Source organism: Pogona vitticeps, chromosome 14 (genome assembly GCF_051106095.1).
Source record: "Pogona vitticeps strain Pit_001003342236 chromosome 14, PviZW2.1, whole genome shotgun sequence".
NCBI classification, from domain to species: domain Eukaryota; kingdom Metazoa; phylum Chordata; class Lepidosauria; order Squamata; family Agamidae; genus Pogona; species Pogona vitticeps.
This window is the reverse complement of record NC_135796.1, coordinates 7,509,284-7,531,062: the sequence shown is the minus strand read 5'-3', so window position 1 is coordinate 7,531,062 and position 21,779 is coordinate 7,509,284. Positions and strand designations below refer to the sequence as shown.

The window sequence follows — 21,779 nt, the reverse complement described above, 5'->3', positions numbered from 1 at the left end:
TCCTAAAAATAAACAAACAGAAATAAACTAAAATGAGAACACACATTTGATGAGAATGGAAAGAAACAAAATGGAAACCACCAGAAAACTGCAAGAAAAATGAACTGGTTAGAACCTATGGAAAAAAGGGATTATTTGCAAGGCTGCAGAAATATGATTTGCACCAATGCTTGCTCCTAGTAGAAGGCAGAAATGTATACATTTAGAGTAAAAATCCTGCAAGTAGCATTATTACTCCATCTGGTCTTCTTCTATTACACTGGCTTTTCTCTAGCAGAACAAGTCCACCCACTATCACTGGTCACCTCAACGTTCACTCTAGAAAATAGCAGCCATGAGCACTACTGATCTTTTGAGTTGCCTGTTTCTCCCAGGAATGCCAGTTGTGTACCCACCTGTTGTACAACTGTTGAGAACTAAAGGAGTGGAGCAAGTACAGGGTATTCCCTCCAAGAAAGGCCACGATCCAGAACACCACCAGTACTGACCTCTTTTCCTGGAAAGAAAAGGCCAATGCATTCAACTTTGTGGTCTGTAAGACTTGCTTCTTCAACTAAAGGCCTATCTCTTCAGGCTGGCTTTTTAAAAAAATCACAATTGAATCCTTGGATGCTGGGTTTTTATTCCTCTAAGTGTGTTTTACTTTTTTTAATGTTTTAAAATTATTATTACATAGTTAAATTTATCAAATTTAAATTTTTGTATGCTTAATTTTTTTTTCAACCTTGTAATTTATTCTTTTGTGTGACTTATTTTAACATTGTGAACTGTCTTGGGTCCCCTCACCAAGAGAAAGGTGACTTATGCCTGAAACAAATAAATAAGATTTCAATACAACTCTGGAGCCATGGGGGCTAACAACTTGCTTTTTTCCAAAAATGAAATCTAAAATTACAGAAAATGTTCATTCCTGCCTTTAATTCCTCCCCACATATACCCAGTTTTAGACTGTAAACACCACAAAGCAGAAACCTGGACTTCATTCTGCAGAAGCTCATAATACTAATACTAATAAGTTAGTAAGGAAGTAAGGAAACCATACACCTATAGCAGTGCTACTTGGATGGGCAGGGCTTGAAAAATGCACTTGTCCACTCATCTGTGACAAGTGAAAAATGCTGCTCAATGAGTCACAGCTCCCTCCCTCCCTCCTTCCTCTCTGTCTGTCTCCTTCTTGCTAATCCTACAGTCCTCCCTTCCCCCCTCCCATTGCAAAAGGAAAACTGCAGTCTTCTCGTGAGAAGAGAGTTCAAGTGGTACACAGAGATATAGTTCTGCAAGAGAATGTAGAGTAGTCCCTGTTCCCAATTTCAACCGAACAAGGACACATCCTGGGGTGGGAGGGAACCATGGCTCCTTAAGAGGCCGGGTGCTTATGCTTTCAGTTTTATTTTTGCTGGAGACATGCAAAAGAAAGGCATTCAAAATACAAGCTTCATGACCCCACAGGCACACAGGTAATAAAGCAACCCAAGTCTGAGGGTATAAATCAGTGATTCCCAATCCCAATAAATTGCAAGGCTATTTACAATCAGTGGTGCTGACTGGTGAAATATTTGACTGACTGGCGAGACATTCTAAAAATTTTCAAGCCCTGTGGATGGGCCTTATACTGTTGGCTTTAAAATGCCTTTATGTATTTGGAAGGTATGCCAGTTGCTTTCAATCCCATCTTATGAAAGGAACTTCTCTCAGCCTGTTCTGCTACATGAGTACCTACACCCTGGACATTTTCTGCAGCTTGTTCTCTGGAGCTAGCTTTGCTACTCTTCACTCACCTTCAAGGAAACTTGTTCTCGGAGAATGGAGTTTGCATATGCAAATGTGCTGGCCATGCCTATACACAAAGCAATTCCTAAAAAGAGAGGGGGTAAGATGTTTATGTCAAGTATTAGGAGGTCAATAGCAACATCCTATACTTGCAGAGCAGGGTTCCAAAGAATCTTCAGTGCTAAGTATCATTTGTACATGTTTGTGAAATGAAAGTATTCACGGTCTACATATCTACATATTCCCCAACCCACTGGATTTGTCTGACTACAACTTTTAACTCACTGGCTAATGATGATGGGGATTCCAGTTCAATACATAGGAAGGTCCCCAGATCGGGAATAGCTGACATAGTCATTGCTCCTTAATAAGAGCAATGACTATGTCAGCTATTCCCGATCTGGGGACCTTCCCCATGTATTGAACTGGGTTGACACATAACCAGTAATTGTACTGTGCCACTGATATTCCAGTTCTTAAAATATTCAGGAGTCTATTTCTTCTTCCCACTTGATTTCAGAGAAGCTAATGTGTTCTGAATTAAAGCCTTGAGATAGGCAATACAGTGGACAGCTAACAAAACAAAACTTGATCAGGACAAGAAAGTAATAGACGCAGTTAGGAATCCCACGTGTTTAGCTGGGATGCAGGAGAGGGCCTGTTCCGTGCTCTTGAATATTGAAAGAAATTGCAGGGTTTTCAAAGAGACATGATGTAGTTGTGATGGGTGATTTCAATTATCCAAATATATGTGAGGAGGCAAATTCTGCCAAGCATGGCCTTCCAAGAAATCCCTGGCTTATGTGGCTGATAATTTTCTCCTACAAAAAGTGGAGAAAGAAACTAGAGGATTTGCTATCCTTGACATAATTCTGACCAACAAAGATGACTTGGTGGGGGAAAGTGGCAGTAAGGGGAACTCTAAGTGAGAGTGGCCTTGTCCTTCTAGAAGTCTTGATTTCAAAGGAAAACAAAGCAGAGTGTAGCAACACAGATCTGCTGGATTTTTAAAAAGCCAATTTTAATAATCTCAGAACAAGGATAAGTAAGGTCCCATAGCAGGAGATCCTAAGAAAAGAAGGAGTCCAAGAAGGGTGGGAGCTTCTAAAGGCACAACTACAAACAATTCCAACAAGAAGAAAAAGGAGGTGCCACCAAAAAAGGCCAGTGTGGCTTCACCAAAAGTCTAGGGAGAACCTAAAAAACAAAAAAGACATGTACAGGAAATGGAAAGGAGGCCAAGCCACCAAGGAAGAATACAGACAAGTAGCAAGGAAATGCAAGGATGGCATTAGGAGGTCAAAAGCTGAGAAAGAGCTGAGGTTAGCTACCCTGTTTCTGTGAAAATAAGAGAGGGTTTTATATTAATTTTTGCTCCAAAAAACATTAGAGCTTATTTTCAGGGGATGCTTTATTTTTTTCACGTATAACAATCTATGTTTATTCAAATATATCAATGTCATTTTCTTCTGGCTGCTGCACAATGGTGGAGAGCGGGGTTTCACTTAACTAGGGCTTATTTTTGGGGTACAGCTTATATTACGAGCATCTTGAAAAATCATACTAGGGCTCATTTTCAGGTTAGGTCTTACTTTAGGGGAAACAGGGTAGAGACACTAAAAGCAATTTAAAAAGCATGCTTCAGATATGTGAGTAGTAAAAGACAAACAAAAGACATGGTGGCAAAGCTCCGAAATAGAGAAGGAAAAATGATAACAGAGAACAAAGAAAAGGCAAAGGTGCTCAATTCCTATTTTAGTTTAGTCTTTTCCCATAAGGCAGACTATGAACTTCCAAACAAATTGAAAGTGCACGGGGTTGGGGTGCGGGAGGACAGGATTGCATCTGGAGATTGATAAACAAATATTCAAGGAATACCTTACCACCTTGAATGAGTTCAAATCTCACGGGCTGGATGAACTGCATCCAAAAGTACTGAAGGAACTGGCGGAAGAACTCTCAGAACCGCTATCCATTATTTTAATGAAATCATGGGAAACAAATGAGGTCCCAGAGGATTGGAGGAGGGCCAATGTTGTCCCTATCTTCAAAAAGGGCAAAAGAGGAACCTGGGAACTAGGTACAGGCCAGTCAGCCTGACATCAATCCCAGGCAAAATTCTGGGACAGATCATAAAGCAGCCATTGTGCAAGCACCTAGAAAACAATGCAGTAATAACTAGAAACCAACAAAGATTTGTCAAGAACAAATCCTGCCAAACTACAGTAATTTGATCTCATTTTTTGATCAGGTAACCTCCCTGATAGACAGAGGGAATGCTGTAGACGCAGTATGTTTTGACTTCAGCAAAGCTTCTGGGAAAGTACCCCATGATCTCCTGATTAGCAAGCTAACTAGGTGTGGGCTGGATAGATCAAGTGTCAGGTGAATACACAATTGGTTACTTAATCATACTCAGAGGGTGATGATTAATGGGTCCGTCTCTAACTGGGAGGAGGTAACTAGTGGGGTACTCCAGTGTTCAGTCCTGGGCCAGGTACTCTTCAGTATTTTATTTTATTAATGACTTGGATGAGGGTGTGCAGGGAATGCTTGTCAACTCTACAGATGATACCAGATTGGGCAGAATAGCTAACATCCTAGAAGACAGAAAGAAAATTCAAAATGACCTTGATAGGATGGAGCACTGGGCCAAAAACAACAGAATGAAATTCAACAGAGAGAAGTGCAAAGTACTCCAACTCGGAAAAAGAAACCAATTGCACAGTTACAAGATGGGGGATACCTAGGTCAACAAAATTACAAGCGGGGAAGCTGTTAGAATTGTAGATCACAAACTAAATATGAGCCAACAGTGTGATGTAGCTACAAAAAAGGCAAAGACTATTTTAGGCTGCATTAATAGAAGTATAGTTTCCAAATCCCGCAAGGTGCTAGTCCCCCTCCATTCAGCACAAGTTTGGCCTCACCTTGAGTATTGTATCCAGTTCTGGACACGACACTTCAAGAAGGATTCTAACAAACTGGAACAAGTTCAGAGGAGGCTGACAAGGATTATACGGGGGCTGGAAACAAAATCTTATGAGGAAAGGCTTAAAGAACTGGACATGTTTAGCTTGAGAAAAGAAGACTGAGGGTGATATGATAGCTCTTTTCAAATATTTGAAAGGCTGTGATACAGAGGAAGGGCAAGATCCGTTCTCGATCATCCCAGAGTGCAGGACACACAACAATGCGCTCAAGTTAATGGAAGCCAGATTTCGGTTGAATATCAGGAAAAACCGCCTAACTGTTAGAGCAATACGACAGTGGAACCAGTTACCTCAGGAGTTGGTGAGTGCTCCAACACTGGGGGCAAAAAACTTAAGATAATCACCTGGCAGATATGCTCTGATTGTATTCCTGCACTGAGCAGGGGGTTGGACTTGATGGCCTTGTAGGCACCTTCCAACTTCACTTTTCTATGATTCTAAGCAACAACAGAAAGATGGGATGTATTTTTGACAGCAGCTATATGCTGATTAGTTCAAATGATGTAGCACAAAGGAAACTCTTATCACCATTTTTTTACAAAATTTTTTGCCTAGGTGACATGAATTATCATTACACAAAATGTATACACTGACTAACTAAATGGTTCTAAAAGACATTGACATACATTAGTCAATTGGAAAATTAAAGTTAATTTCAATTGATACTCTGTTACAAGAAGGTGGGATGGACACACATAACTATCTCAAATTATTGTTTCTTCTTAAAATGTTTAGTCGCAGACCTTGACAGACCTTGTTCAGCAGTCTCTTTGGGACATTCACCTGACCTCTGCTTGCAAGGAGTGTTCTGGATAGCCTGATTTTAGTTCTGTCAATCAAGGTTATTCCTATGTTCTTAAATTAATAACCTTACCGAGCTTATGCTGGAAGCAGACTTTTGCTAGGAGGATCATGATGAATGGAAGCCCCTTCTGCAACCAGGACATTACAGCTTTCAGCTCGGAAAGGGCAGGGGCTGGTGTTCCCGGCTGTTCCTCAGAGCCCTCCTCGGTATGGCCATGGCGGTCCCCACCTGCCACATGTAGTAAGGAAGCCCCTCGCTGGTGGCTGTGATGGTAATGATGAGGCTGCTGGCGATGGTGATAGGAACCTCCTTCTGTATGGATAGTCCCTTCCTCCCGTGGGGTAGGCATCTGGATAAATACCTCCCCTCCTCCTGCTGTGGACCCCAGAACCAAGCTGGACTGAAAAGGTGTGGCTGTGATGGTTCCTGATGGGATGCTCCCCAGGGCTGATTGGATGCCCCCCAATCCTGGGAAAAGCTGCTGAGAAGAGGGTGGCTCTGTTTTGAGGCCTTCAAAAACACCACTCTCATCCATGCTCGTCTCTGAAGTGATAGTTTGACTCCGACTTCTGGAACGCAGAAAGAGAGAAATAAACAAATGAGCAGCAAAGCTGAAAGCAACTACTGCTGTTGGATCTAGGTCAGTTAAGGGGAAGTTGTGGTCCTCCAGATGTTGTTGGGCTACAATTGCCATCAACCACAGTCAGCTTAGCCAGTAATGAGGAATCAAAGGAGCTGTAGTCTACCAACATTGGCAGGCCACTAGTTACCCACCTCTGAACTAGCCTGTAATTTTGTTTTATATGGGGGATACAAATACAATCCTTGGCACCAGAGGTGCTGTGTGAGCCCTTCCCTCCCCCCAGAACCAGCCAACCCACTCACCAGGCTCTACATGATGTTGTGGTCCTCCTTCGGTGGTGGTGCACTAATCTCAGCAGGAACTTTCCCAGCCCTCCCCTCATCCCAGCCAAATACTCATTGGCTGAGTAGGGAGATTCCCTGTGTCGCTTCCACACCAAAATGGTCGGCTGCACGAGGGGGTGGGGAAGGGCTGGCCAGGCTCCTGCTGGGATTAGTGTGCTGTGCTGCAGGAAGACTGCAGTGCTGCACAGAGCCCAGGGAGCAGGCCAGCCAGTTCTGGGGGAGGGAATTGGGGCCGTGCAGCACCTGTGATACTGCAGTTCATATTCATGTCTCTGAGATACGGATCCAAAGTGCCCATCTCTAATTATAACTATAATAGATTTGGAATGTTAGAATATTCAGGGGAGATTTTAATTGAAGGGCTGAGAAAGAGTTTTGATTAAAATACTGGAGATCCAGTGCTAGTCAGACTGGGTCATATTCCTCAATGGTTCAACTCACTAAAACAAGGCAACTGTGTGCTTTATAGCAAGATGAACATACTTTAGGCTTATGACACTTTTACCTTGCTTTTTGCTAAAATCCATACAGTATAACCAAAGGATGAAGCAGAATTCCAATCTTCATCCAAGATGGCAGATTTCAATTTTAAAATAAGATGAAACAAAAATATATAGCTGGCAAAACACACTTCAAAAGAAATTCCATATGTTGGTTCTGACTTCATAATTTCAGCCTTTCCCAACCATGCATTTCTGTCTTTCCCAACCACTGATCTCTATTTTGTTAAAACCTTCATAATGCCTAGTCATAAGAAAAATTCTGATTACAGGTGATGGCATTTTTACAATTCAACACATTTGAAAGGACTAAGTTGGGGGTCCAAGGACTGCTTCCTTATATACAGTTAAAAGACAGCAGAGTATTCACTTTCTTTGGAGGCGGACTGGTTCTTTACCAGTGAGATTAGTGGTGGAAGAATGGGGTCATCTACCCCTCTCCCATCAATGCATTGCTCACAGAGGAAGGAATATTCATTCCTCCATATCTCAAATGGAAACTACGCAGGCGCAGTAGTGATCCAATCCCTCCTCCGAGAAATTCCTGTTCACCTACTGTGGCCCTATGCAGGGGCAAGGCATTCTGCTGCCTCAGAACTAGAGGTAAACATCATCCAGCCTTGTCAGAATGCTGCTCCGTGAGCCCCCCCCCAAAAAATGCATAAGCACCTTCCCCCTTGGCAGGGAAAACAGAATGATGTCAGCTTTTAGACTTTAACATACCATGAGCTTTTGTAAATACACAACCCACTTTATCAGAATGCCCAGCATAACTCATTCTGTTAAAAAAAGTTACACTCAAAAGGTGACACACTTTTTTGTGCTAACAATAAAGCAAACATCTAGCCATTTGCTGCCCTTTTGCTTTTGGATTTCATAAAAGACAGCTAGAGTAATGGACCAGGATTCAAGAGGTGAAGTTCCCCCACTCTACCACAAAAACTCAGTGGTGGAGCAGAACTGGTAAACAATAATTGTGTGTCATCAAATCAGTTCTGACTTACGGTGGTCCTTGGATTTTCTAGGTAGAAAATACTCAGAAGTAGTTTATCATTCCCTTCATCTGGGAGCACCCTGGGGCTGTGCAGCTTGCTCAAGGCCACACAGGATGGGATGCCTAGTGAGGAACTGAACTCTCAGCTTCGCACTTAGATATCTAACTCACTAAGCTCTCCAGCCAGCTAAACCACTCCCTAAATGCCTTGCTTACCTTGAAAACCCTATATATTATACATTAGTACTGACTTGATAGCACAACAGCAACAGACAGCTCCCTCACTGTGTAAAATGGCACAACTACAGCTGGCCTGGCAAGTTCTTACCTGCATTCCATTAAAGAAACTTACCGTTCAGGAGGAGGACCGTCAGTGATGCTGCTATGTCGTCTTTGCATCTTCTTTAACACTTTAAAACACAGCACACTGAACATTAATGTTGCCAGTCGCCAGGACCCAGTGGTCAGATTTCAGGCAATCAAATGTGTATGCACGCAGCCATTCACTCAGGGACACACGACACAAAATTTGTCTTGGAAGACCAGCCAAAGACAATGCCACAAGTCAATGAAAGGAAACCTTCACAACTTCACAAGACAGCAGCATCCAGCTGAAACTGATCTCCAAGAAAACTTTTGATCTTCAGTATCAATGTTACAATAAGTCTCACTGAGAGTTACAGTGGAAAGCAACAGAGAGGAGGGCTACAATGGAGACCATTAGAACCAAAGAATTGCGTGTTCTCCAGATCTTCCACTCCTGAGAAAGTTCACGAGCCCAAGGACTTTTTTTAAAAAGAAGAATTTAAAACAAACTAAAGCAAATCTAGAAAGCAAATAACCTTATTCAGCATAACTGTAGCCAATCACATTCAGGTTTTCATTTTTTCTTTTGAATTGTCCTTCTGTTGATTTTATCATCCTAAAAGAGATGTTAACAAAGTTATTCAAGGTTTGGAGAATATAAACTAAAAGGTTTTGCTATCACTCTCTCTCCCATAATACTATAATCAAGACTCAGCCAATGAAATTTAAGGGGAGATGAGAGACAGACCAAAAAAAAAAAAAAAGGATATTTCCTCACAGTTAAATCATGGAATTTGTTATGGTCTGATTACCTTAAATCCCAATGTTTGTACAAAGAGATTAGATCAATTCATGGACAATGATACTTCTTTTGGCCTTGGATGTAGTGATTGAGAAGGAAGGAGCAGATAACTGAATTTCTATCACTATTTTTTAAAGTATTAAAAATATTTTCTAGCAATGATTCAAAAGCTTTTACAACAATTAAGTTACATAAAAGTTAATAATGGTTTTGGATGGTCTGCCTGAAGGGAAAGGTTAGACAAAACAAATACATATATATTCTATCAATAAAGAAAACTGGCATGTCATGGGACATTATTTGAGCTTAGCCCGAAGACGTTGTTCTTCTACAGCTAGGAACAGCTATCAATCTACAGTATATGGTATGCAGAAACACTGCATTTGACAAGGCTCTTCGCCCGCTGTTTAAAGGGACACAGCCAAAACATAGGCTGACAACTTCGGTGAGAACTAGGCCCTTAATCTCAGACTACTGTACTGTATAAAACATTTCTTCTGGGGGGTCAAAACTGATACTGGCTGAAATCCAACAGTAAGTTGCAAACCAGAGAAGGCCCAGTGAATAATCTGAGGAATTTAGAAGACTCACCAGATCCCCACCGACTCAATGGGCCTACTCTAGTTACTACTTACTAAGAGTAAGTAGTAACTAGAGTAGACCAGATTAGACTTCAGCCACTAATGACACAGCTTTTAAACATATTCATAAACCAATCCCTCCTCCACTTTTTTTACTCCTATTATTATTATTATTATTGAGGAAATAATAGAAATTCGCTCTGCATGCCCAGTGAGGTAATAAAAACAGCCACAGACCCGAACGAGCGGCAAAGGACGCTCCCGCCGGCCACAGCGACTGCCCCGGGGCCCTCAGCAAACAGCCGGCGTCCCTCCTCTTCCGGACCGGGCCCCCACGTGACTTCCGGGTTGGCGCCCCCGCCCCGCCCCCCCTTCCCCAGGGTTTGCCCGCTGAGGAGGAGTCACCGTCCGCTTCCTCTGATTGGCGGAAGCGGGTCTCGCCGAAGCGGGAAGGGAAGGTGTCTCTCTCTCTCTCTCTCTCTCTCTCTCTTGCCCCTTTCGCTTTAACGCGGACCCCCCCCCCCGCATTAATTAGAGCGGGGAGGGCGGCGGCGGCGGCGGAGGCGGCATTTGCCGCGTTAGACCTTCTCCCCCCCCCCAGCCCCGTCTCGGAGAACAGGAGGCGCGGTGCAAGATGCCGTTTCCTACGGGGGGCTCCACCTGACGCACTCCTGCCTGCCTGGGCCTGTCCCTCCTCGCCCCACTCCTCCTTCCTCAAGGCCTGTCCTGGGATATGGTGTGTGGGGAGGGGGGGTCGTCCGTCCCCCTCGCTTCCCCCAGACTAGCGAGCAAGGCCGCGCCGGGGCCCGAACACCCCCCACCCCCGGGCAGCCTTTCGGGCCTCCTCGCCGTCGAGGTCGTTGCTTCTCCGCCGCCGCGTGACCGCGATTGGGACCCGCTCCGCCCATGCAGCTCCTGGCCCTGGTGTGGCGGAGGCTGCTGCGCAAACGCTGGGTGCTGGCGGTGGTCTTCGGCCTCTCCCTGGTCTGCTTTCTCAGCAGCACCTTCAAGCAGGTGAGAGCCTGGGATCCCCTCTCGGCCGGTGTCCTCTTTGTTATCTTTGGTGGTGGTGACGAATTATTGATGCTTCTTAATAAAGGGGCCTCGCCATGATTGTTGCTTTTGCTACTCAGAGGCACGCTGCATTATATATTTTCACATTGCCGTTTATTTGGCTATAATAAAGTGTGTTACTCTTTTTGCTATCTTATAGCAGCCTACCAGTTTTTTAAATTATTTATATTTAAATCTGTTTAAATGGTAGTGCATATGGTTCTGCTCCTCCCGCATTTATCCTCACAACAGTCTTGTAATCATTAAATGTTATATTTGAATAATTAACCCATAGAAGAACCTCAGTGGCAATTTGAACTTGGAAGAGTCAAGTCCCAGATGCTTAATCTGTTTCTTTGCCTTTTCATCTTCACAGCGGTCTTGGGAAGCAAGTTAGGCTAAGACATGGTGACTGTCCCAAAGAGACCACAACTGTTTCATTACTGAATGTAGATTTGAATGCAGTTACAGTACTGTATTTTGCAGTTCATTAATACTTTAATACTTAGTAGACTTACAAGTCGTCCAGAATCCTCCAGATGTTTTGGACTACCATTTTGATCATTAGCTATATCAAACAGATGGGAGTTATAATTTGCAACACCAAGTACCATATTCCTGTATTATACAGTAGCTGCTCCACTCATTTTCTTCTTGGCTGTTTCTTTAGCTGTTGATCCAATTCATTTAAGAAGGTAAAGGTTCCCCTTGACAATTTTTGTGCGGTCGTGTTCGACTCTAGGGGGCGGTGCTCATCCCCGTTTCCAAGCCATAGAGCCAGCGTTTTGTCCGAAGACAGTCTTCCGTGGTCACATGGCCAGTGCGACTTAGACACGGAACGCTGTTACCTTCCCACCGAGGTGGTCCCTATTAATCTATTCGCATTTGCATGCTTTCAAACTGCTAGGTTGGCGGGAGCTGGGACAAGCGACGGGCGCTCACTCCGTCGCGTGGATTCGATCTTACGACTGCTTGGTCTTCTGACCCTGCAGCACAGGCTTCTGTGGTTTAGCTCACAGCACCACCCTTTATTTAAGAAGGTAGTTGATCTTAATAATTTGAACTACAGTATATCTCTTCCCTTTCACCTCTCGAATCCCAAGCATGAAAGTTTTGGCTGAAAGTCCTCTTTTGAAAAGGAAGGCACTCTGCCATGGCTGTAGACTTGGCTTCACTTGTTTTGGAAATGACCTATATTCTTGGGTAGGATACTAACCTAGCTGATATTTTATGATTATGTTTTTTTCTATTATGTTTAAATAGCAGTGGCAGACATTGTGGTCCTCCAGACATTGTTGGACAGCAATTCCTTTCAATCCAGCAGGATCTGGAGGCACTGTGCTTTCACATAAGGCTCACTTGGAGCATGGCCCCTACGGTATTAGGGTTAGATCATTGAATTGGGGCATTCAGGTTGAGATCTTTGCTTGGCAATGCAACACTGTGTGATCTTAGATGAGTCACTTTTTCTGAGGTTGAAGTATTTCACAAGCTTGTTATGAGGGAGAAGTGGTGAGAAGAAAAACCGTGTTTCTCACTGGAGAAAAGACAAGATATAAATGTAATAAGCTTACAAACAAAGCAATATGTCTTATTCCAGACTGTTTCTTGGTCAGGCCAATAGTTGTTTTTTCTAGCTTCCACCAGTTTGGTGCCTTCTAGTTGTTTTGGACCATAATCCCAATAATTCCTAGGCAGCATAGCCAGTGGCCATGTTGATAAAGGTTGGTCTATCCTACCAGCATTGAATCTCCAGGCTTCTGAGCCAGAAAAAGTCATTCTGCTCTCTGATCCTTTCGGGGGAAAGATTGAATCTGGAACCATCTGTAATGCTGTCACACTGAGTTAGGGCTTCTCTCTAATGAGCATGCTGGATACTGTATTATCCCATAAGGTGGGTCATAAATGCATGTAATATATAACATAGAAAATAAGGCTTCACATAGTTCAATAGCAGTTCACATTTACCCAGAGACACAACAACCCTATAATTTATTACCACAGTGTAGGTCAGGGATGAGTAGTGTGTGGTCCTCCGGATGTTGTTGGACTGGGGCGCCATACGTTCCTCACTATTGGCTATGTTGGCTAGAGCTGTTTGTGGTCCAACGTTGGTAAAGCTGCATTTCATTGATCCCTGCTGTAGCTCTTTCAAAGGCAGAATCTAAAAAAGAGAACTAATCTTTTAAAGCATATGCCATAACAGGAACCTGTGTGGAACATTCTTCCTCAAATTAGTGTCTGGTGACAGAGGATGATGGGAATTGCACCCCAATACACTTGGAGGATATACACCTAGAGATGCCAGTTTGGAGAAGGTATACAGCTGGGTTGGAAATGCAATTTGTGAAGCTGTATTAATCTGCTCATGAGATTCATTGTAGTCCTAGCACACACATGCAGCAGTAAGCAAGGTCTGTGTATCTCTTGGAGAGATGGGAGTGTCCATGCTGGTTGTGGGATACTAAGAGTTCTAGTATTAAAAAAGTAATGTTTCACATTTCTGGTTAATTGCTACATGTGTTGGCATTTTTAAAGTTCAGAGCTGAATGTAGGGGCATAACTGACTGGAATTCACTTGCTAAATATAACATGAGAGCTGTCCTTTTGAATTCCTTTCCCCGCCCCTCTTTCTATTGCACTGTGGTCAGATGAGCAGGGTTTCTGTTCATGTCACATGATTTCTCTTTGCTTTCAGGAAGAAAGAGTGCTCCGAGGTTGGAATGTCCCCCAAATGCAAGATGAAGATCATCCAATTGCATGGAAAGTACAGTTTAGCCTAGGAAACAACAGCCAGTCAAGTAACCAATGTCGAAACTCCGTTCAAGGGAAACTGTTGATTACAGATGAATTGGGTAAGGACCCTCATCCAAGGCCAGCCAGTGTGATAGAATTGTTAGATCAGTCTCCCTCCAGCCTGTTGTTGTCTGTTTGTGAATGGTAGTGAGCATAAGAGGGGATCCTATGTAGACCATCTTGACTACTTGTCATGGTTCTGATGTTCAGTTCCTCCTCATAGCCTTTCAGCTATTCAACTGTTCTGTGTCTTAAGATGGGGGCAGCATCTGAGTGAGTAGTAAGGGTGAGATTCTGTTGAGTTTAAATGGTAACTACTTTTTCCCTCCCAGTTGCCAGCTTTTCCTAGTCTGCCTGTGCTTCCAGGGCATTTAACTCAAAAAGTAGCAGTGCCACCATACCTATTTACCATTTACTAGCTCATTGGCAATATAGCAAGCTCAAAGCCCAGGCTTCAGTACCCAGACTTCCTCTATACTCCAAAATCCAATCAACAGCGGGAAAGGATTTTATGTATTTTATTAAAGGGAGAAGAAAAAAACAAAACAGTTACAAAAAGTGAAATGGTAGTTACACCCTAAGCAGAGAGCAGGTTACCATGGAAGAGGCCGACTTGTAAGTTGTGGAGAGACAATAGGGTCCCTCCTGGAAGGGAAATTATATTGTAAGGCAATGCTGAATTATTTCCTTGTGTTTGAAATTTTGGATATCTTTATACACATCAGATTTTTTTGGTGAAAAATAAAGATTCTAGCTGTATTCAGAGAGAGGAAAAGAAAGGCTAAGGGGGCAATGAATGACACAATATTGTCTCCACTGAAAAAGTCCCAGTACAGTACTGAACAACCTGCTAATTTTGGTGCTTGAAAAACAAGATTTTTCTCAGTCTGCTGTCAAGTCACTCTTGGTCTTTTGTTTTAGGTTACATCTGTGAAAGAAAGGATGTGCTTACAAATGGTTGTTGCAACATTGAAGCGCCCAGTGCAAAGCAGTTCAGCTGTGACACTTGCTTGCCCAGTGGATGCTGCAGTGTGTATGAGGCCTGTGTTTCTTGTTGCCTGCAGCCTAATAAAGTAAGGAGACCTTGGTGTCAGTGTTGAGCAAGTGCTGTCTGCAAATACAATATCGTTCTCAATTCCTAACAGAAATTTTCCTGTTCAAGGATGCCAGCCAAGCATTCTATCTTCTGTGTGCTGTGGTGGGCAACATCACATTAATTGATCTTTTACATAAATTAATCTTAAAATATTTTGATTTGACTTTAAAAAGGCATGCCTGATTATACAGTTGGTAATATTTTCTAATGTCATTCTTAGTACAAATACTTTCATAATGTGTGAGTGGTGGTTCTGTCCTTTGTTGTTTAGTCATTAAGCCATGTCTGACTCTTCGTGACACCATGGACCAGAGCACGGCAGGCCCTCCTGTCCTCCACTGCCTCCAGGAGTTCGGTCAAATTCATGTTGGTTGCTTCAATGACCCTGTCCATCCATCTCATCCTCTGTCATCCCCTTCTCCTCTTGCCTTCACACTTTCCCAACATCAGGGGCTGTTCCAGGGAGTCTATCCTAGCAATGTTATTTTTCCTCCTCCCAACCTGTCTCAGGAAGGGACCATTTCTCCTGTCTAATAAATGTGGAAATTGGCCAAAAATGTGGATTATATATCCCTGATATTACTGATCAGTTTAATTTATTTGGGGTTATATTCGCTTTTAGAAATCAAAATCTGTTAATTCTTTTAGCTGGACCATCCTTGTGTTATGCTGTATAATGACATCATTTCCAGGCTTGCTGATAAAGGAGCCCACTACCTTCTCCTGAGAGACTAGGCTGTTCCTGATGGGGAGGGCCGGTATCAATTCTTATTAGCTCACACTTCCTGCTCCAAATTGCCAGTGGTTTCTGGAAGAGAGACTGGCTTAAGAGTACAAAAAGCATTGTTAGCCTGTTGGATGTTGGCCTTCTGTAAGGGGTAAGGTAGCCTCGGGCAACTCTTATTTTAGGGAATTATGTCTGATAGACCAGGGATGCCCATCTGGCTTGATAAGATATGTGAGCTTTCTCTGTAATGTTCACACAACATATCACTACAATTACCACTAATGTTGACAAGTTTTGTATCACACACATAGCATTGTACTTTCTCAGTCATCTTTGGCTCTGCTTTGAGCCCGTGTCTGATATTCCATTTAAGTACAGGTCCCATCATCCCCATGCACCATGAGAATTCCCATATACATTTTTTCCTCGTTAAATTTATTTATTCCTAGCCTGGTTTACCATTATAACATGTTTTTATGGCATAGAGCTGTGTTAGTCTATTGCAGCAAAAACACCAAAGAACTTTATGGTAGCTGAAAGCCTATTTGAGATCTTGTTTGTCGGATTTGCCAGAGCTACAAAAACTTATGCCAAATAAAAAGCAGTAATCTTCATGGGTGGTGTAATTTTTACGCCCTGTAATATTTTTATATTGATTGTGTTCTTCAAAGATTTCATTTTTTCCTAGTTTATGCCACCAGCAGACTTGCAATTGAATTGTATACTTGCTTTTGATCCAGAATAGAAATTGCAAATAATGAAGGGCCAGCCCCTAGGGCCAGACCAACCACTCACCATTCTGCCGCTGTTGCGGGCTCAACACTCCCTTCCTATCACTCTGGAGCTCACGATGGATTAGCCACTCCTGGGAGGAGGTGGGATGACGGGCCTCTCTGCGAGGTTAAAGAGTGGCTAATCTACTGCATGCTCCGGCACGATAGGAAGGGAGTGCAGGGCCCGTGACAGTGGCAGAATGATGAGTGGTCAGTCTGGCCCCAGGGGGCCAGACCCTCGTTATCTGCACCTATGGGGGGATATTTGTATACGAATACTTCCATCTCTAATCCAGAACTCTAATGACTCAAAATATTTGAAGACCATATGTGTTGGCAATTTCTCCCCATTATATATTTCCTATATCTGAAAACTCATGTCCCCCCCCCCCCACTCATCCTTTTTTCAGCAACAACTCTTGGAAGATTTTCTGAACCGAGCGGCAGTGGCCTTCCAAAACCTTTTTATGGCTGTGGAAGATCACTTTGAGTTGTGTCTGGCAAAATGCAGGACGTCATCACAGGTAAGAGGAGACAGCTTGGTGAGGTGGGGTTCTCTGTGGTTAGGTCATCATGGTAGATTAGCTAGGACAGAACATGTAATGTTTATCGCGAATACAAGAATCAACATTCAAAAGGAATAACCAATTTATTTAAATCAAAATAAAACAATGTATAGAACAAACTAAAACTAGGAAAAGGCCTGAAATAAAGTGCAAGAAAATCAAGAAAACATCAATGCTAGTTTGATCAATGTAAAAGTTGTCAGTGTTCTTGCAAAAGCAAAGTGTGCTGCTTATTTATTGGCCCCTATTGTTTAAAGCTCTCTCTGGATGGTTTGCAACTTAGTTATGCATGCTACACATAGTCCCCACCTCTAGCAAGCTGAGAAGGCACTTCACCAACCTTGGAAGGATGGAAGGTTGAGTCTACCTTGAGCTGATTACCTGAGCTGATTGAACTCCGCTTATGAGCAGAGTCTTGACTGCAGTACTGCAGTTTAACCACTTGTGCCACAAGGACTGTCTTGAAAACCTTTGGTCAGCCTCCACAAAAATAAAATGTCACAAGTTTGTGTCTTGAAAGATACATATAATACGTAACCACATGCAGCCTCTGTTGTTTTTATAGCTGCGGCTGAATTTTCGAGCATGCACATTTGATTTCAAAAGGAACTGTGGTTCCTTTGCCATATCCCACTGATAAATATGGTAGTGTGGCAGCAGGATATGGTCCCAGTGGGTGACGAGTTCCTGGGCCATCCTGGAGAGTTTACCTTCCCATTTATAATTTAAAGAACATTCCTGTGGTCTTCAGTATTTGAGTTGCATATCTGAGAAATTTGGAAAGATCTGCTGAGTGCCACCAAGAAGCAGGTTTGTGTATAAAGACAGGTATTTGGGAGGCTGCCAGAGCATACAAGCTAAGGAGTTATTCATTTGATAGTGAGACATATTCATATCTGTCTTTCTACCTTTGCTCTTATGCAGATAGTAAAGAAGCATCAACAGGTAAGATGTGGTGAGCTTAATGTACAGAGAAAGCAAGGCAACAAGCTTCCTAACAGCCACAAACAATGACATTTGGGATAGATACAGTGGTGTCCCGCATAACGAGCGATTCGTTTAACGACGAATCCGCATAGCAATGGCTTTTTTGCGATCGCAAAAGCGATCACATTGCGATGTTTTATATGGCAAAACATTGCTTTGTGATGATCAGTAAGCGTTTCGCTTACCAATTATCACATAACGATGTTTTTTAAACAGCTGATCGACAGTTCCAAAATGGCTGCCAGAAAAAATGGCTGCCCGCAGCGTTTTTGCGCCCTTTCCTGGCTTACCGGGCAGCGAAAATGGCGGCCGCATGGAGGATTTTCGCTTAAAGATGAGTTTTTTCCCCATAGGAGCGCATTAAATGTGTTTTAATGCGTTCCTATGGGCTTTTTTGCCCCACATAGCAACGAATCCGGATAGCGATGATTTTTTTGGCACGGATTATCATCGCTATGCGGGCCACCACTGTATTGTGCTTAGAAATAGTTCAGTCTGTTTTTCATCTGTATGAGTCTCAGTTTAAGTCCACCTTATTCCATCCACATTTCAGATCATATAACTATCAGTACTGCAGGAGAGTGAAAGAGATACCTGTTCTAGAGAAATGTACAGTTTATGTATGGTCTTCCAGATGTTGTTGGACTCAAACTCCTATCATCTCTCAGTCTTTGTAATGGATAGAGCTGATAGACATTGTAGTTTAGCAACATCTGGAGGGCCACAACTAGGCATATGGATTCATTTTTGTTTGGATTCTAAATTCTATCATTGTCCATTCTGGGACTGTCTTCCCGACAGACACATAAATTGGGTACATGTGGGACAAAGGCTGGGCTGGTAGGCTTCGTGGCCCAACATGTTTCCAGCAACCACAAAGGGAAGCTTCTTTAATTTAATATATTCACGAAGGCTTTCACGGCTGGGATCTAATGGTTGTTGTGTTTTTTTTGGCTCTTTGGCCGTGTTCTGAAGGTTGTTCTTCCTAAGTCTCTGTAGCCGGTATCTCTGTGGCCTGAAGATGGTGAAACGTTAGGAAGAACAACCTTCAGAACACGGCCAAAGAGCCCGAAAACCCACAACAACCACTTCTTTTATTTACTTACAGCAAATTAGACCCAAGCTCAGCCTCTCCTGGGCCATGAGGTCTACCAGCTCAGCCTTCTTCTATATGAGCACGATTTAGGTGTCTGGAAGATGGAAGAATTTGAGAATTCTAGGATTTAGAGTCCAAATGAAAATGCCTGTGCCGCCTTGGGTCCTTTTGGAAGAAAGGTGGGATAAAAATATTTTAAATAAATAAATACAAGCTGCTTGTCGCTGCCTTGAGACTTGCATAATTTTCCCATCTGTTCTATTGCACCTCCCCTTAGCTGGTGAGAGGAGAATGAACCAAGGGAATTTCTTTGATTGCCAACTTCTCTCCAGGTTTTCAGGCAGAGGAGGGTATGTTCCATCAACTGCTACCTGATCCTTAAATGGAGATTGCAGACCTTCTGTGTTGCAAAGCATGTGAATAGTCCTTCCCCATAGATTCTCTGATAATCTGTGTGATTCATTTTTGCTAATAAGCTTTCTGTCCTCTTCCAGAGTGTGCAACATGAAAATACCTACCGCAACCCAGTCGCCAAGTATTGCTATGGCGAGTACCCCCCGGACCTCCTAGCTAATTGAAAGCTACAAGGAAACTGGTGCTGATACAGCAGAAACTGGATCAATGTTGTCTTGATAAATAGAGCGGCATTGCTTGTGCTGACCCATTTGACCTGCCTTCTACTGCAGGGTCCAACTTAACCTCATGGAAGAACCTACCTTGGATTGTTAGCTTGCTTACATCTTTCCTGCTTTTGGAAAATGGACCACTGAGAAACGTTTCCAATGATGAGACCAGAGGACGATATGTAGGCCTCACATTTGGCCAAACCTCTTTCTGAATTATGTGAAATGTATATATACATCCCTGTACCTTATGACCTTTCTCAGAAAGATAGATAAATGGAGCTAAGAGGAAAAGACAGTGAACCCATTAGATGAGAGAATGCCAAACTCATGGTGGAGCATAGTGGAGGTAGAGAAGATACCTTGCATCCTTGATGCAAATTGTTCTGTATAAATAAGATTTATTTATTGCAATTCATATGGGCAGGGTTTTGTTGCTTGGTTTGAGATGTATTTGATGATTTTTGAAGCTGGTGTGAGAAGAAAGGTGATTTTGATCTAAGGAAGAGTTCATGGAAGGCATTTTTTTCTGGAATTAATTTTCCTACATGTACTGATTCACCTTTTCCACAATGTATGGATTTCATTCTTTCATACAATGCTGATTGTTTTCTGTTAAGGAAGCTTCACAGTACTAGGAAAAAGGGATTTCTGCAAGCACACAAATGAAGATGTCATCATTAAATGTAATTACTGGCTCTTTTGTTGTTGGGGAATATATTCCTAGAATATCTGGTCTGTAAATGCATTCAGTATCTTCAGTAGAAGATACTTCCACTGGCTTTCAATTCAGCATGATTTTGTAACACCAGCTGTGCAGGGCAACCCTTGGGTTATTTGAGATTTATTTTACTCCCTCCAGTGACAAAAGGTGATTGGGACACAACTAAATATTTGGTGATGCCACCATTTCCTTCTCCTGTTTTACTGAAGCTGAAACTGCCAGGGATTTTAAAATAGCTAATGAAATCTCCCTGGCTGTGATACTGTACTCTTAATCTGATTGGGGAACAGTGATCTGCTGTGTTTACAGGTAAAGCATCATACAGGATTCCATAAGACAAATGAAAAAATGTGGATGCCTAGAGTTTGGAAGGCCTGGGGAAAAGAAATTGAAAAACTGTCCCCTCCCCCATTGTTAAAAGCCTTTTTTGTTGTTTTTTTCAAAAGAACTGGAAAAATTAATGTTGAATAAAGTCTCAGAAGTCTGTCATTAAGATCTTCATGTTATACATTTTGAATATCATGCCATAGACATATTATTTACCACTGTAAAAGAACATATTCCACACTATATTTTTTTCGATTTTTCTAGACAAAACCAAAAAATGGCTTTGGAAAAAAAACTGTTTTTCCCTAGTTTTTCTGTTATTTCCCCAGGCCTTTCTATTTCTAGGGATGTCTCAAACAAACAAACAAAAAACCATAATTATGAAACTAGACCTCAGATCAGCACCAAATTTGACATGGATGTAGCAGAAAGTCCGCTCTCGCTCTGTGCCAAGTTTGGAGACATTTGGGCAAAGGATTTTTGAATTGTGATTTTTTAAAAAAATAACACTGTACCAGCTGATTTAGATCTAGAGTTCCAGCTGATTAAGAACAGATGAAATACGTTGCTAAGATAAACTTTTTTCCCAGTCGCAATAATTGAGCCATTCATGGCTCTAAATCAGTGGTCCCCAAGCTTTTTAGCCCCACAGACTGGCTGGGGAAGGCGGGGCACCCTCCTGCGCTTGTGCACATGTACGAAGGAGCATGCACTCTCTCATTCACGTGCTTGTGCTCATGTGCAAAGGAGCAGTGGTGCTTGTGTGGGGTGCACATGCTTGTGCGCCTGTGCAAAGGGTGGCACAGTGCTCATGCGGGCAGGCACCACTCGTGCAGGCGCAAGCGGGCTGTGCAGTTGGGAGTGTGTGTGGAGTGGGGTGGGGAGGTCTGTCTCTGGGGCCGGGTCCAGCTCAGACCACAGACTGGCACCAGGCCGCGGACCAGGGCTTGGGGACCTCTGCTCTAAATCACACTTTTCAGTTTCTGCTTTTGAAGCCTGAAAAGCTCTGAAATTGCTGGCATTTTTATAACTTTGAACATTCTAAAGGACAACTATTTACACAGCATAGAATTTGGACCACTTAGAATGTGTCTAGAGTCAGTCAGGCAACTAGGTAGGGCAGAAGTCTGTCATGTTTAACCTTAGCATTCAATATGAAAGAAAGCATATTGGCCAAGTCTTTTTAACTCCACCCTGTGAAAATATTTAAAAACACTGTATATTAAAAATAGATAATATTCAACAGCTGTGAAATTACTAGGTTTTTGCTTTGTTACTGTGGATGATCTCAAAGCAAGTTTTACCTGGTGTACTCATAAGTAAGTTTACCTGG

General features: G+C 42.7%; 2 protein-coding genes across 14 annotated transcripts in view; one reads left to right on the top strand and one right to left on the bottom strand.

Annotated features, from left to right (window-relative positions):
• RNFT2 (ring finger protein, transmembrane 2) overlaps positions 1-10,006 on the bottom strand; it is a 58,426-nt gene extending 48,420 nt beyond the window's left edge. For 5 of the 13 annotated variants that reach the window (XM_072983365.2, XM_072983368.2, XM_078381642.1 and 2 more), the window contains exons 1-3: positions 5,638-6,480; positions 1,779-1,855; positions 396-496 (exon numbers count right to left, since the gene is read on the bottom strand). In XM_072983365.2, coding sequence (XP_072839466.1) covers positions 396-496; positions 1,779-1,855; positions 5,638-6,262 — 803 coding nt within the window. In that variant the 5' untranslated portion in view covers positions 6,263-6,480. Of the gene's footprint in view, positions 1-395; positions 497-1,778; positions 1,856-5,637; positions 6,481-8,341; positions 8,921-9,915 lie in introns of those variants that run through there. The other 8 variants (XM_078381635.1, XM_078381640.1, XM_078381641.1 and 5 more) reach the window with 5 other exon arrangements.
• A 453-nt stretch (positions 10,007-10,459) lies between these two features.
• On the top strand, positions 10,460-20,093 carry SPRING1 (SREBF pathway regulator in golgi 1). The gene is made up of 5 exons (XM_078381643.1): positions 10,460-10,692; positions 13,430-13,586; positions 14,449-14,600; positions 16,534-16,647; positions 19,267-20,093. Exons 1-5 carry the CDS (start codon positions 10,585-10,587, stop codon positions 19,348-19,350), a joined length of 615 nt encoding a protein of 204 aa, XP_078237769.1. The 5' UTR covers positions 10,460-10,584; the 3' UTR covers positions 19,351-20,093.
• The last annotated feature ends 1,686 nt before the right edge of the window (positions 20,094-21,779 follow it).